Genomic DNA, 13,531 nt, shown 5'->3' on the forward strand with positions numbered 1-13,531 from the left:
CCGTCGCGTGGGGCGAGCCATCCCGCGCGTCCGTTCGGGTGGGTCCCAGGGTCGTCAGGTGGCAGCGTGACGCCAGCTGGAGCCGGTGGGGCACGCACCACCTTATCCTCTTTTCTCCGCCGCGTGGTCTGTCCGTGTGGGCAGGGTCCACTACGCCGGTGGGTGACAGGAATGGTAGGGCCCACCGGTCGGTGAGGGGTGGACCAGGAGGCAGGCGATGTGCGCCGGGTGCAGCAAGGGGGGAATATACTGTGTGCTCGTCTTCCTCGTCGCCCCACTTCGCCTCCCCCATTCTCCCCCGAACTCCAAAACGCCGGATCGGGTCAAAGGCGCGGACCTAGGGTTTGGATAAAACACTCGCCATTACGCGGATCCGGCGGGGATCGATCCGGGGGAATCAGCCATGATGTCGAGGTCCTACACCAACCTGCTCGACCTTGCGGCGGGGAACTTCGCGGCGCTCGGCCCGGCCGGCGGCGGGAGGCGCCGGTCGGGGTCGTTCGGGTCGAGGCGGATGCCGCGGGTCATGACGGTGCCCGGCACGCTGTCGGAGCTGGACGACGAGGACGACGAGCGGGCCGCCACCAGCAGCGTCGCCTCCGATGTGCCCTCCTCGGCCATCTGCGAGCGCCTCATCGTCGTCGCCAACCAGCTCCCCGTCGTCGCGCGCCGCCGCCCGGACGGCCGCGGCTGGGTCTTCTCCTGGGACGACGACTCGCTCCTCCTCCGCCTCCGCGACGGCGTCCCCGACGAGATGGAGGTGCTCTTCATCGGCACCCTCCGCGCCGACGTGCCCGCCGCCGAGCAGGAAGAGGTCTCGCAGACCCTCATCGACGGCTTCCGCTGCGCCCCCGTCTTCCTCCCCGCCGACCTCTACGATCGATTTTACCAGAACTTCTGCAAGGGCTACCTCTGGCCGCTCTTCCATTACATGCTCCCCTACGCCGCCGCCCAATCTCCCAGTGAGAACGGTGCATCTGCCGGTGGTCGGTTTGAGCGCGCCTCATGGGAGGCCTACGTCCTCGCCAACAAGCACTTCTTCGAGAAGATTGTTGAGGTCATCAACCCGGAGGACGACTATGTTTGGGTCCATGATTACCACCTCATGGCGCTGCCCACCTTCCTCCGCCGCCGCTTCAATCGCCTCCGCATCGGATTCTTCCTCCACAGCCCATTCCCCTCATCAGAGATATACCGATCCCTCCCTGTCAGAGAGGAGATTCTCAGGACTATGCTCAACTGTGATCTCATTGGATTCCACACATTCGATTATGCCAGGCACTTTCTGTCTTGCTGTAGTAGGATGCTCGGGATAGAGTACCAGTCAAAGCGTGGATATATTGGTCTGGATTACTATGGTCGCACTGTTGGGATCAAGATCATGCCAGTGGGAATCCATATGGGTCAATTGCAGTCAGTGCTGCGATTACCTGAAATGCAGCAGAAGGTTGCTGAGCTGCGGCAGCAATTTGAGGGCAAGACTGTGTTGCTTGGTGTGGATGACACGGATATCTTTAAAGGCATCAATCTGAAGCTTCTTGCATTTGAGTATATGTTGAAGACACATCCTAAGTGGCGGGGTAGGGCTGTGTTAGTACAGATTGCTAACCCAGCGCGCGGGAAGGGAAAGGATATTGAGTCCATTCGGGCTGAGATTCAGGATAGTTGTGAGAGGATTAACAGGGAGTTTGGCCAGTCCGGGTACAGCCCAATTGTTCTCATTGACCGGAATGTTCCAAGTGTGGAGAAGCTTGCATATTATACAGTCGCTGAGTGTGTCGTGGTGACGGCTGTGAGGGATGGGATGAATTTGACCCCATATGAGTACATTGTCTGCCGACAGGGCATACCTAACTCTGAGTCTGCACCTGAGGTGAGTGGGCCACGCAAGAGCATGCTAGTTGTCTCGGAATTTATTGGGTGCTCACCTTCACTGAGTGGTGCTATTCGTATTAACCCATGGAATGTTGAATTAACGGCGGAGTCACTAAATGAGGCCATATCAATGTCAGAGCGTGACAAGGAGCTGAGGCACGAAAAACATTACCGCTATGTAAGCACACATGATGTTGCATATTGGTCAAGGAGCTTTATCCAGGACCTGGAGAGGGCTTGCAAGGATCATTTCAGGAAGCCATGTTGGGGCATTGGATTGGGATTTGGATTCAGGGTGGTGGCACTAGACCCAAATTTCTCAAAGCTTAGTTTTGATTCAATTATAATGTCTTATGGGAGATCAAAGAGTAGAGCTATATTTCTTGACTATGATGGTACATTGGTGCCACAGGCTTCTCTCTACCAGAAACCAAGTGAAGAATTAGTAAGCATCATTAATACCCTATGCTCGGATAAGAACAACATCGTCTTTATTGTCAGTGGAAGAAGCAAGAATAGCTTGGGATCAATGTTCTCCTCATGTCCAATTCTAGGCATCGCGGCAGAGCATGGTTATTTCTTAAGGTACAATTTTTTATTACCACTGTTCTACATTTTGCTTCAGATTAGCAGTGAAGTCTGTACTTTATTCAGACGTAATAGGAATAGGAGTCTAGGTCAAGTGCAGATGCAGAGGTGTCAGTGTTTTCTGCTTCATCGAGCAAATAGCAATCTAGTTTACTTTTGTTCGTTTTTCTTGTATCAATAGGAAATTCTTCATTTGTTCCTTGTCAGGCTACTACATGCACCAGTTGTTTGTTTGGTACTCCCTCCATGAAATTAGGGTGTCAAGTGGGAGAAAAATGCAGTGCTCGGCAAAATACCCCTCCCTCGGATCTGCTTTACTGATTCACATTAATTACCTGTCGCTGCATGCACATAACACGATTGGCTAAGGCTGCACATTCTGCTGCTCCGTAGCATTCACACTCTAGGAATGGCCAGCGTGAGGCCCATATTAAACGGATGCTAGTTATCGAGGCGCGTGGAGCAAGTATTTTGCGGCGCTTTCAAGGGTAAATCTGGGAAAATAAACTGCATGAGATTCTCTCAATTGTCGCGCTCAGAATTGTACGCCCTCCTTTGGCGATCGGAGGGAGTACTTCACTGTAATGACCAACTAGCGGAGTCAGTAATTAGGACCTGTAAGATCATACATGTTATGTTCATTAAACTCATGTAGCAGGTTCTGCTTTTACTTCAACATGGCATGCACACGTCATAAGATGTTTGTTCATGTTTCTTGGCTGCCCATTTCTGTTTAGTGTTTTTATTATCTGGGGAGAATGGAGATCACTGCAGACTGATCATGATTTTTGGAATCACTAGAGAATTAAATAGATGATAAAACACGTTGTTTCCATATGTAGGTGGACTAGAGATGAAGAATGGCAAACCAGTACCCAGTCCCCAGATATTGGATGGATGCAAATGGCCGAGCCAGTGATGAATCTTTATACAGAAGCAACTGATGGATCCTACATTGAAACCAAAGAAACTGCTTTGGTGTGGCACCATAGGGATGCTGACCAAGGCTTTGCGTCTTCTCAGGCAAAGGAGATGCTTGATCACCTGGAAAGTGTACTAGCAAATGAAGCAGTCTCAGTCAAGAGCGGCCAGTTCATTGTTGAAGTTAAACCTCAGGTTCGCCATTACCATTTCTTGCATTCCATTAGATGAGCTCACCAAATTTTGTGCCATCCATAGAGTATATGCGCACATGATTTTTCCCTTCATTTATATCTGTATGCGATACCCTATGACTTGCTCTGCATTTAGCTGGTGCCCCTACCTGAGGTTTGCATAATACTTCTGTGTCAATCACACAAGCCATTTTGTTTCTTGTACATTACTTCAGGTTAAAGTGATTAGTACTATGGTGTGCTCCCTCTGTCCGGGTTTAAAAGGCCAGTGGGCCTCAATCGCATGCCCGTAATTCTAAGTCCGCTTGTAATCAGTTCCCTGCTTTTTCGCTGGGTTTGGCTGGCGCTACGTCTGCTGATTTGGTGAATTAATTAGCCAGAGGAGCTGCATCACATGCAAGCGTGAGGGGCTAGGCTGCATGCAGAATTTAATCGGTTACGTTTGCGTAATTGGCAACGACAAATGCATGTCTGATTTAAAAATTCCTTCCTCTATCCCGTTGGTGCATGTGGCCAGCATTGCAAGAGGAATTAAATCATTTCTGTAACTGGCGCCGAGTTAATTTTGCATTGGTCTCAACCTCAGCGTTTTGGCCAACGGGCCTTTTAAGCCCAGACGGATGAAGTAGTCACTAGGCTTTTTGTAGATTTAACAGGGCGGTGATTATGCTTTTTCTATATTTATTACCTTCACAATTTTATCCTATTGTGAATGCCTTTCAGTTTTACATTAGGTAATGAGTATATTGCTTAAAAAGCTATTCGTGATTTGTATTCAAATTTTATTCTATTTATGTGGCCTTGGTTGCTTCACCATATCTACTTAATACTTATTACCAGCTTTGAACAAAATAAACTGTCCTTGTTTAGTTTACATGAGTATGTCATATGCAGTGCATGCATCATATTGCATCCACTTCTTTCCCTCTTTAGATGCTTTAATTTTTTCAAAAATGTCATTCGATCAGAAATATGGAAAATAACCACAATGGTTTTACTAAATTATTTCAGGTTTTATTTGTTCTGATCTTTGCACCGCTGCTGAATTTCCATTAATTCGTTTGGTTATCTCTTTGTACTGCAGGGTGTTAGTAAAGGTCTTATAGCCGAGAAGATACTTTTATCAATGAAGGAGAAAGGTCAACAGGCAGATTTTGTTTTATGCATTGGTGATGATAGATCTGATGAGGATATGTTTGAAAATATTGCGGATGCCATGAAAAAGGGCATTGTTGCTCCAAAAACACCACTGTTTGCATGTACTGTGGGGCAGAAACCGAGCAAAGCCAAGTTCTATCTGGACGATACATATGAAGTAGTCAGTATGCTGAGTGCACTAGCAGAAGTTTCAGAACCAGACCCAACGGCAGGCTTGACAGATGACCTGGCTACATCAGTCTCCTCATTAGACATCAGTGATGAACAAATACAGTTCAGTAATACAAGGATAGAAGGATCTTAGCCTGGAACTGAATCTGCATACTATGATGCTCTGACTCACTAAAACTATTTTCTTTGATCCGAAGGGGTGGAGCAGTGGGCAAATGACCCACAGCAGGGCAAAAACTATCTTACAGGTCACAATCATTAATTTCTTGGACTCATGATTCATTGTAGAGAAGAAAATGTGTTTCTCCTGGTGGACAAGGGAGTTATATAGTCTGAAGCTGCAAGGAGAGGGGTTACATTCTGGTAGCTACAATAGCCTCGTTCCTCGGTTGGTTACTGCATTTCAATGGGTTGGCTGCAAGAAGACTCATATGTGCATAGCTGATCTTTCGTGCTCCCATGTTTCTCTTGTGTTCTCCGTGATATGGAGAATATTGGCGTTAAACCTGGGGAAAGGACAACTGTTGCAGCTTGTCTGTCGGCTTGATTAACAAAAAGATTGTAGTCAAGAAACCTAGTTTTTCTTTTCTTGTAATGTTGCGCAGGTGTCTGAATATCAAGGATGAGATTCAAATGATAATTTGACAGAGTTATGTGCACCCTTATATCTGGCTATCTTTTACCTTAGTTTGCTATCTATAATTCATAATGTCGTGAACTTACAGTAGTTCGTATTGCTGATGATCACCGAAAAAAATAGCGCGCTATAGTGTTTGAGAGGAGCCACTGCTACGCTATAGCCAATTTCTTCGCCATGTCCATGTCCACTATCAGCGCTATAGCATGCTAAATTGCGCTAAATCACTTGGCTTTTAACGTCACTATTTCTTAGACGGCTGAAACTCAGGCCCATTTGTTTTCCACAGTCCAAATTGAGACACCGATTGACTAAAATAACTCACAAAGCTGCTGCTGTTTTTTTCCTAGCTGATGATACTTGACCCTCGCTCGGTATTAGTTTTTGCTTATAAATGTTTTGCTCGAATGAGGCAGCACAACGCAGGGAGATTTCTTTTTCATTTTCAAGTGCAGCACAGCGCAGGGAGATTGACATAAACCTACGGGAATGCATAGGGCACATCTAGATGTATCCTAGTTATTGCACATCTAAGTGACTCAATTAAGCATCAAAAGGAAAAGAAAAAAATAAAGTACCCACACGAACCTTTATGTAAGATCAATGCCATAGGATTTAAATGTGCAATACTTATGGCACATCTAGATGTGCTTTAACAAAACTGTAAACCTATTTTCCGTCCATCATCATTAGAACTTGGAATGATTATTATCATTAGCTTATGTCAACTCATAAGGCTGATGATAAGTAAGGTCTCCTAGTTGTATTTTGACCGTTCCCCTAAAAAATGTTGTGTTTCACCGATTTATTCATCACGAGCCTGGGGAAGAATAGATTGCACTTGTGTGACGCTACTCTGCTAGAAAGATTCAAAGTCGAGCATCTTCAGAACATAAATACTCCCTTACTAAAGTAGTGATTTAAACGCTCTTATATACTTCCTCTGTAAACTAATATAAGAGCGTTTAGATCACTATTTTAGTATTCTAAACGCTCTTATATTAGTTTACAGAGGGAGTATTTTTTTATAGAGGGAGTAACAATTAGGAAGAGGATGCTCTTGTTTATTCTGAAAATGGCAAACGTCGCAACTACTGACGCTCCTCCCGAACGCTGACACTGACAACCAAGTTTACAAATGATCTATACTACTGAACTGAGCATCAGCCAATGGCGAACGTACTGACTACTCTTATATAATACAAGATGAACAACAGCTCGGAGGAGGATGCTCTTATTCACTCTGAAAACCGAAACATCACAGCTACTGATGCTGCTCCTCCTGAACTCTGATACCGGCAATCAAGTCTACAAATGATCTACACCACTGAACCGAAGGTCTCATCAGTACAACAATCAACACATGGAACACAATACTGTACATATTAGCAAGCTACAACACGACCAAGCTCGACTACACAGAGCAAAAAAAAGGCCCTCGCGTCGCTCCCTCCCCAGGGGCGACACGGGCGGCGACCAAATCGCCAAGGCCTCCGGCCACCACACCCAATCCCACCCCTCGCCGTCGCCGGCGCCTCCTGCGGGCAAAGCTCTCATGGAGCAGGCGGCGGCGGGGCTCCTTTTCTCGCGGCGGGCGGCTCCTCTCACGAGCGGGGGATCTCTGAGCGGGGCGACGTCGGGCGGAGGGCGGCGGCCGGAGCGGCGTCGTGCCTTTTGCGGGCGGCGAGTGGGGCGCCGGGGCGGCGGCCTCGGTCCGGGCTCCTGATGTGGCCGGGGTGTGGACGGCGCGCGCTCGCGCAGCGGCGGCTCGGATCCGGCTGTGCGCGTGGGGCGCGGTGACTGGCCGGGCGCGGTGGTTGCAGGCGTGCGTCGGGCGCGGTGACCAGCTGGCGTGGCGGGTGTGCTCCTCTGGAGTGCGAGGTGTGCTGCGGAGGGAGATCCTGCTCGTCTTCTCTGCTGCTTCGCCTGTGCAGCTCCGATTGGATCTGGTGCAAGGTGCATCGATCTGGGTGCTGCGCTTCGCGATGCGGCGTGGGTTGCTGCGGTGGAGGTGGCTACGGTGGTGGACGGCGGCTTCGGCCAGGGGGTGGTGCGTGTCTGGTCGCGGTGGATCGTGGGATCCCGTGGCAAGAATGAGGTCGGCCTCAGCAGGTGGTGGCTGGTGGGTGGCGGTCGGTGGTGGTAGGTGGTCGGCGCATCTTCGGGAGAAATCTTTGCTCCGGTCTTCTTCGGAGCCGGCGACGACGGTGCCCGCGGGTGCCGTGATCTTTCTTGGAAGCGTCACCGTGGAGGTGTGCTCCTTCTCCCCACGGCTTTGGCTTCGGAGGGAAACCTCAGATTCGCTGGGTTGGGCGATGGAGGCGTCTTCGCGTCTTTCTCCTCCTTGGGGGCATCGTCTCGGAGCCGGCTACGACTGGGAGACTGGTGGATTGCGGCATCTTCGTCGTGGATGGCGGCATCTTCGCCGTGTAGTTTGCTGCGGCGGGGCGCTGGTTTCTGTTTGACAACGATGATGTCGTCGAGAGGAGCTCGGGTCGCGGCGTGGACTTCGGTAGTCGGCTCTTCCCGGCGTGTCCGAGGTGCTTTGAGGGCACGGTCAGCGCAAGTCCTGCATATTTCCCTGGTGAGGCTCGTCGTCAAAGTCGGAGCTGTCGGCTGCTTGCGCGTGTGGCCATCTGGTGGCATGTGCCGTCGTGGCTTCTATGCGGCTGTTTGCGGGTTGGCTTCGCGGTTGGAGCTTAATGGTGAAGTCGGAGTCGCTCGTTCGAGGCAACCGATGATGACGATGACGCTTGCGACTCCTCGACGAATGCTTTTCTTCTTTGCAGCTTTGTGTCCCATGTCGGTGGCCAAGTTGGCCGGTGGTGCCCATGTCACGTGGGTTGAGTTGTATCGGTTTTAGCTCGGTTTTCCGTTAATTAACCGTGCAATTCTCTTCTTCTTAATCAATGAAAATAGCAAATCTTTTGCCCCGTTTCAAAAAAAAAAAACAATACTGTACATGTACATGTACAATACAGGAAGAGAAGAACCACAGCTGCAAGCGACGGCTCATGGCTCAGGAGAAGAGGTACACCAACTCAAAAGATTTCCTGCAAGGCATGGCACATGCTCATTTACTTAGCGGGTGAATGGAGAAACATATGGTGCAGTAAGTGTGCAGTTACAATACAGGACCGACAGAGGTGGCTTACGAGGTTTTCCCGGAAAATGTAGGGATGTAGTTGTAGATCAGGTTGTCCAGCACCTTGTCGGCAGGGGGCCTGTTTGGCGACTTGCGGGCTTGGCTGTTTCACGACAGAGCGAAGAAGGGTGAGATAAACACGCTGTTCTTACCCTTTTTCACGAGCTGTTGCTTTGCAGTAGGAAAGTATGGAATTCATGCATTGGAGGAAGACAACGGTGCAAGATACCAGTTTTCTTTTCCCTCAGGCTGCGTGTGTTTTGAGCGTTGATGTTTTATTAATAACTATGTCCCCTTTAGGGGGTTGCGATGGGCAACAAACTGTGAACTCGCTTCATTTCTTTAAAATGCAACTGGGCACAAAGCTGTTTTGAAATGCAACTGGGCACAAAGCCTTATTCACAAACAAGTTGCCCAACAGGAGCCATACAAACGTACACAGGACCTATACCTGCTTAGTAGGGAAACTAGGACACCATAAAATGATTTTGAATAGGTAATCCGCCATTCCGTGAAGTATGGTTTTCATCACAGAATGAGGGCATGGTCAACATGAATGTGAATAAGCAGATGATGTGTTGCTTATAACGAATAAAGAGAGTATTACAAACCTGATAAAGTAGTTGGCAAAATTTTGTGTCACTTGTACTGCATCCTCGCTGTGTGGAATCATTGGTTTACGCCATTCGAAAATGGCTTTCTGCAGCAAGTGAACAAGCTAATTATAGTCTGACCTCTGAATATATTACGTTTGCCTAAGTGATCTGGCCAAATGAAGAAATATCATGGACTGAATAGTTTAAAGACAAACATTTTGATAGCAGCCTAGTAATATATAGTCCTAAAAATGTCAAACAAGAATAAATGGGATGCAAAAATGTGCACAGGCATGCGAACAGATTAGTGGAATACCGACTTTAATTTCAAAAACAACCAGCAGCACTACAGTCAGCATACCTCAGGGTGCCACTGAGTGCAAGTGATAGGATATTTCTGTGCTTCAACGGTTGAGACGTAAACCTGATTTGCCAAAGGAAAGTAAATTAGTTTGCTGTTTCTTTATACATTGATTTAGCACTACCTCTGAATTAGGCTGGTTGAGTCCAAACCAGTTAAGTACTAGGAAAAAGATGACATATTGTACCTCACCATTTTCATCAGGGGATATAGTCAGAATCTTGAAGAAACTTGATAACGCATCATTCTCGCGCAATCTCTTTGGAGATATACCATACTTTGACCAGTTAAGAAAATAAACCATGTTAGGGAAAACAAGGAGATAAAGATAGTTATTCTGCAATCTCCATAAAAAGTTGCTGTTTTAAATTGACAGTCATGATTTGGTTGAACCAAGTATATCATGTCAATGTTAATATCGAGTGAAGGTCAAAGATAAAATGTGATGAGTACCCAAGATTCTTCTTCTAATACAAAACGACACGCATCCAATGCGTGTTCAAGGAGAAAAGGAGCACCCAGGATTCTACTTACTTTGTGGTTTTGCATGACAAGACAACTGGTGCTGAGTTTCTTGATGAGATCAGGATGAAATCTGCGAATTTGGATCACTTCTATTAGACAGGTATACAAGGGATATTAGAAGCCAAGCCACAAAGAGTCAATAGAAGACGGTATTTGTGCCATAAAAATGTACGGAGCGACAAGGTTATATCTTAGATAAATGGATAACATCAAGCGTAGTGCCTGTGGTTCAGGGGGCATTCTAGATATAATATTACATCTATAATCTAACCAACTGCATAGTTGACATCAATTTAATTCATTTTTGCTATTTCAAGTTTGATGAAGCTGGCGTCTAAACCTGAAATTTCATTTGCAATGCAGTGTACTGTAAACTGTAAGCTTAATTGCATTTTCTCTGTAATGAAAACCTAACATACATAATCTTTTTGTATAGGCCGGGACAAGAAACATGGTCTTTGCAAGTGCCCATGCAGACTTTCAGTTGATAGAGGAAAATGAGAAAGCTGCACAAGTTTGGTACCAATACGATTTTCTCCTGCAAATAAAAGATGACCATGCAGTACCTACACCTTTCAAATATATATTAGAATCCCTACCTTCCAAATACTGATCCCTGAAGTGAAGAATAATTGGGGAACTGGAGAGTTGATGCTTGATCTGAGGCGTGGAATGACTCCAAAATATTATTGTCCTAATACCAATATAGAGAAAAGAGCCAGTTGTCAGTTTGTAGATACAAAACACAAACTTGGTATGGAACACACTAAGTGTCTATGTCCTGTTCCCAGGAACAGGACAGTGCAGCCGACCAACCGGTTCTTCACTGCATCACATGACTACATGAGGGCGGCAAGAGCAAATGTATACTTTTAAATTCTAACACATCATTTTTCTTCAGGCAGATATCTCAATTTGAGGCTGTCCTAATAATATAATAATTTCAAATTATTTCTGTACTTTAGCAACTAAATTTGCATGTTGACGTCTATAATTTTTGTTCATTATCTTAGAAAAAAGAGAAATTACCTTGCTCACAATCATGCTTACAAGCTCAAAGCCAAGACACTGTGCAAACAATGGAAATGGAACTCCTGCATCATTTTTGTCCAAGACATACTACAGAAGATAAACAAAGAAAGTGAGAATTATCCAGTAACGTTTGGTCCCATTCTGTGTGAACTAGGACCAATAATATGATGTTACCATACTGTGATATAGTATGTTCTTAATAATGGAAGCAAGTACAGAGCAGAAGTGAGTAACATGTCTGAAACACACAGAAGCTGCCTAATAGATAGGTACCTGAAACACTTTCTTAATCGTCTCAAAATATGGACCCCTTTTCACTGATCCACCAGTAAACAGCACACCATTCACCAAACTGAGTTTCTGCAGTAAAAGGGACACAGGCAAAACTATCAGAAATTACTACCTAAGAGATAAGATGTAGGTACTACTGAGCAAGCAGGGGGCTACCAAGTAAAAGTAACTAATAGGTGATCTGTTGTCCTGAGATCAAATGACTGCAGAACACGAACAATATTTAATTATTTATAGTAGTCAGAGACATGATAGGTTAACTGTTTCATCTAGATCTTTTTTTAAACATGTTTCACCTTGATCTGAAACAGATGAACAGTAACACAAGCTAGTTAGACACTGAGTGATCAAGTCACGATCCACCTTGCTACTGTATTTGATTTGTCATTCCTATGTAAACATGTACTTTAAATGTAGAGAAATTCTAAATAACCAGAACTACGAATGTTCGTTTCTGCACTGTTAGAAAATGATTTTAACTTGTACATAGAGTACATAGTAAGTTGACTATCAAGTATTTTAGTTTGACTTGCAAAGAACTGGCAGTTGTCAGATAGAACTACAATCACATTTAAGCAGCAGAAAGAGAAAGGCGGAGGGAGGGAGGGGATCTGGAAGCGCTGACCTCGAGGAGGCGCTCGTCGGGCTCGTTGTAGATGAGCGGGATGACGCGGGCGCCGCCGGCCTCGACGAACTTGACGTAGGAGGCGCCGATGTAGGAGGTGGAGGTGCCGTTGTCGATCCTCCCGGCCGCGCCGTCGCCCGGGTGCGTGACGATGCCGATCACGGGGCGGTCGTAGACGGCCGGGTCCGCCGGCGCGGCGCAGGCCCCGGCGCGCGGCAGCCGGATGACGCCCGGCGCGGCCGCCGACGAGGTCCCGAGGAGGGCGAGCAGGAGGAGGAGGGGGAGCAGGTGCCGGGGAGGAGAAGCCATGTGGAGGTGTGTGAACAATTGGACTGTGCCGGCTGGGAGTGGGCTCGCTTCAAGCAGGTCGCTTTTGTTATCGCCTCGTGGCTGGACTCCAGAGGAGGATTATACTTGAATTCCATAATAATAGGAGCATGTGGTTCGCGCGGCGATCTGGAAAATGGATCTGCTGGGAGAGGAGGTAGCGGAACGTGCAAACCTCATCTGTTTTCGAAAATAACAACCGCTCTCACGCGTTAGAGCATTACTAGTAGTACCCCTAAACTCTCAAACCTTCATAAATAACTGCTTTTTTATGGGTTGCAACAGAAAAAAACACAAAGACTAGAACCCCTAAACCCTCAAACCCTCAAAAAAAAGTAAGGGTCCAACCCTCAAACCCAATTTCGAACCGTAAAAGTGAGGGCTGGAGGGGGGCGCTCGACCCCAGCCCGCACTCCCTTCCCCCGTCGCGCGGGAGGGAAGTTTCCCTTCCCAACCTCCCGCCTCTCGGCCTCCCGCGCCGCCGGCCGTCGCCCGCCGCCAATCCGGCCAGCCCCCCGCCTCCCCTTGACGCCGCCGCCGTCTCGCCCCTGTGCCACGCTCCCCGCCGCCAGATCCGCCCTTCATCGGCTCTTTAATTAAATTCGTATTCTCTTGTGGTGCAGGTTCGTGGGCTCAAGCTTCCTTTATACGACACTACTTGGGCTTCTTCGTTACTTAGGTTCACTGCCAAATCAGATATGTCTCGTTATAATGCGCTGCTTTACTCAGCTGTCTCATGTTTTTTTTTATATGGAGGTTAGTTCTACTACAATCATATCTTACTTGATGTGTACTCTATCGCTTCTGGACAGCTTATTCTAAGATTTTAATATTGTTTACGTTTGGGTTAGGCCCGCGCCTCCCCAGATGGCTGAATAGTCCCTCGACGCCCCGCCGCCCGCCTGCCCCGCGCCCCCGGCCGCCCCGCGCCCCCCCCCCCCGGCCTCCCGCGCCGCCGCCTCCCGCCCCGGCGTCCCGCCCCCCGGCCTCCCGCGCCGCCCCCCCCGCCCCGGCGCCCCGCCCCCGCCCGCCCGCATCAGCCTTCGGCCCCCGCCCCCAGTTCGCCTCCCGCCCCCAGCCGCCTC

At 47.9% G+C, this 13,531-nt stretch overlaps 2 protein-coding genes across 2 annotated transcripts; one reads left to right on the forward strand and one right to left on the reverse strand.

Moving 5' to 3' along the window:
• The first annotated feature begins 267 nt into the window (after window positions 1-267).
• Window positions 268-5,572, forward strand: LOC125524866 (probable alpha,alpha-trehalose-phosphate synthase [UDP-forming] 7). The gene is made up of 3 exons (XM_048689900.1): window positions 268-2,460; window positions 3,306-3,579; window positions 4,663-5,572. Exons 1-3 carry the CDS (start codon window positions 404-406, stop codon window positions 5,038-5,040), a joined length of 2,709 nt encoding a protein of 902 aa, XP_048545857.1. The 5' UTR covers window positions 268-403; the 3' UTR covers window positions 5,041-5,572.
• A 2,851-nt stretch (window positions 5,573-8,423) lies between these two features.
• LOC125524873 (gamma-glutamyl hydrolase 1-like) lies at window positions 8,424-12,503 on the reverse strand. Its single transcript, XM_048689907.1, has 10 exons — window positions 12,120-12,503; window positions 11,477-11,563; window positions 11,201-11,290; window positions 10,771-10,865; window positions 10,181-10,241; window positions 9,834-9,923; window positions 9,647-9,709; window positions 9,301-9,389; window positions 8,700-8,792; window positions 8,424-8,597 (listed from the first exon to the last, which is right to left on the reverse strand). The coding sequence occupies exons 1-10, from the start codon at window positions 12,426-12,428 to the stop codon at window positions 8,564-8,566; spliced, it is 1,011 nt and encodes a 336-aa protein (XP_048545864.1). The 5' UTR covers window positions 12,429-12,503; the 3' UTR covers window positions 8,424-8,563.
• Between the last annotated feature and the right edge of the window lie 1,028 nt (window positions 12,504-13,531).

The sequence above is a fragment of the Triticum urartu genome, chromosome 1, assembly GCF_003073215.2.
Source record: "Triticum urartu cultivar G1812 chromosome 1, Tu2.1, whole genome shotgun sequence".
Taxonomy (NCBI): domain Eukaryota; kingdom Viridiplantae; phylum Streptophyta; class Magnoliopsida; order Poales; family Poaceae; genus Triticum; species Triticum urartu.

What these genes read in the sequence shown, in the direction of transcription:
- LOC125524866 (XM_048689900.1), top strand. Translation starts at nt 404, where the DNA reads ATGATGTCGAGGTCCTACACCAACCTGCTCGACCTTGCGGCGGGGAAC. An exon ending in GAGCATGGTTATTTCTTAAG is followed by an intron (nt 2,461 to 3,305) that starts GTACAATTTTTT and finishes TTCCATATGTAG; the next exon opens with GTGGACTAGAGATGAAGAAT. An exon ending in TTGTTGAAGTTAAACCTCAG is followed by an intron (nt 3,580 to 4,662) that starts GTTCGCCATTAC and finishes TTTGTACTGCAG; the next exon opens with GGTGTTAGTAAAGGTCTTAT.
- LOC125524873 (XM_048689907.1), bottom strand. Translation starts at nt 12,428, where the DNA reads ATGGCTTCTCCTCCCCGGCACCTGCTCCCCCTCCTCCTCCTGCTCGCC. An exon ending in TAAGCATGATTGTGAGCAAG is followed by an intron (nt 10,866 to 11,200) that starts GTAATTTCTCTT and finishes TATTGGTATTAG; the next exon opens with GACAATAATATTTTGGAGTC. An exon ending in CAGGGATCAGTATTTGGAAG is followed by an intron (nt 10,242 to 10,770) that starts GTAGGGATTCTA and finishes CCAAATTCGCAG; the next exon opens with ATTTCATCCTGATCTCATCA.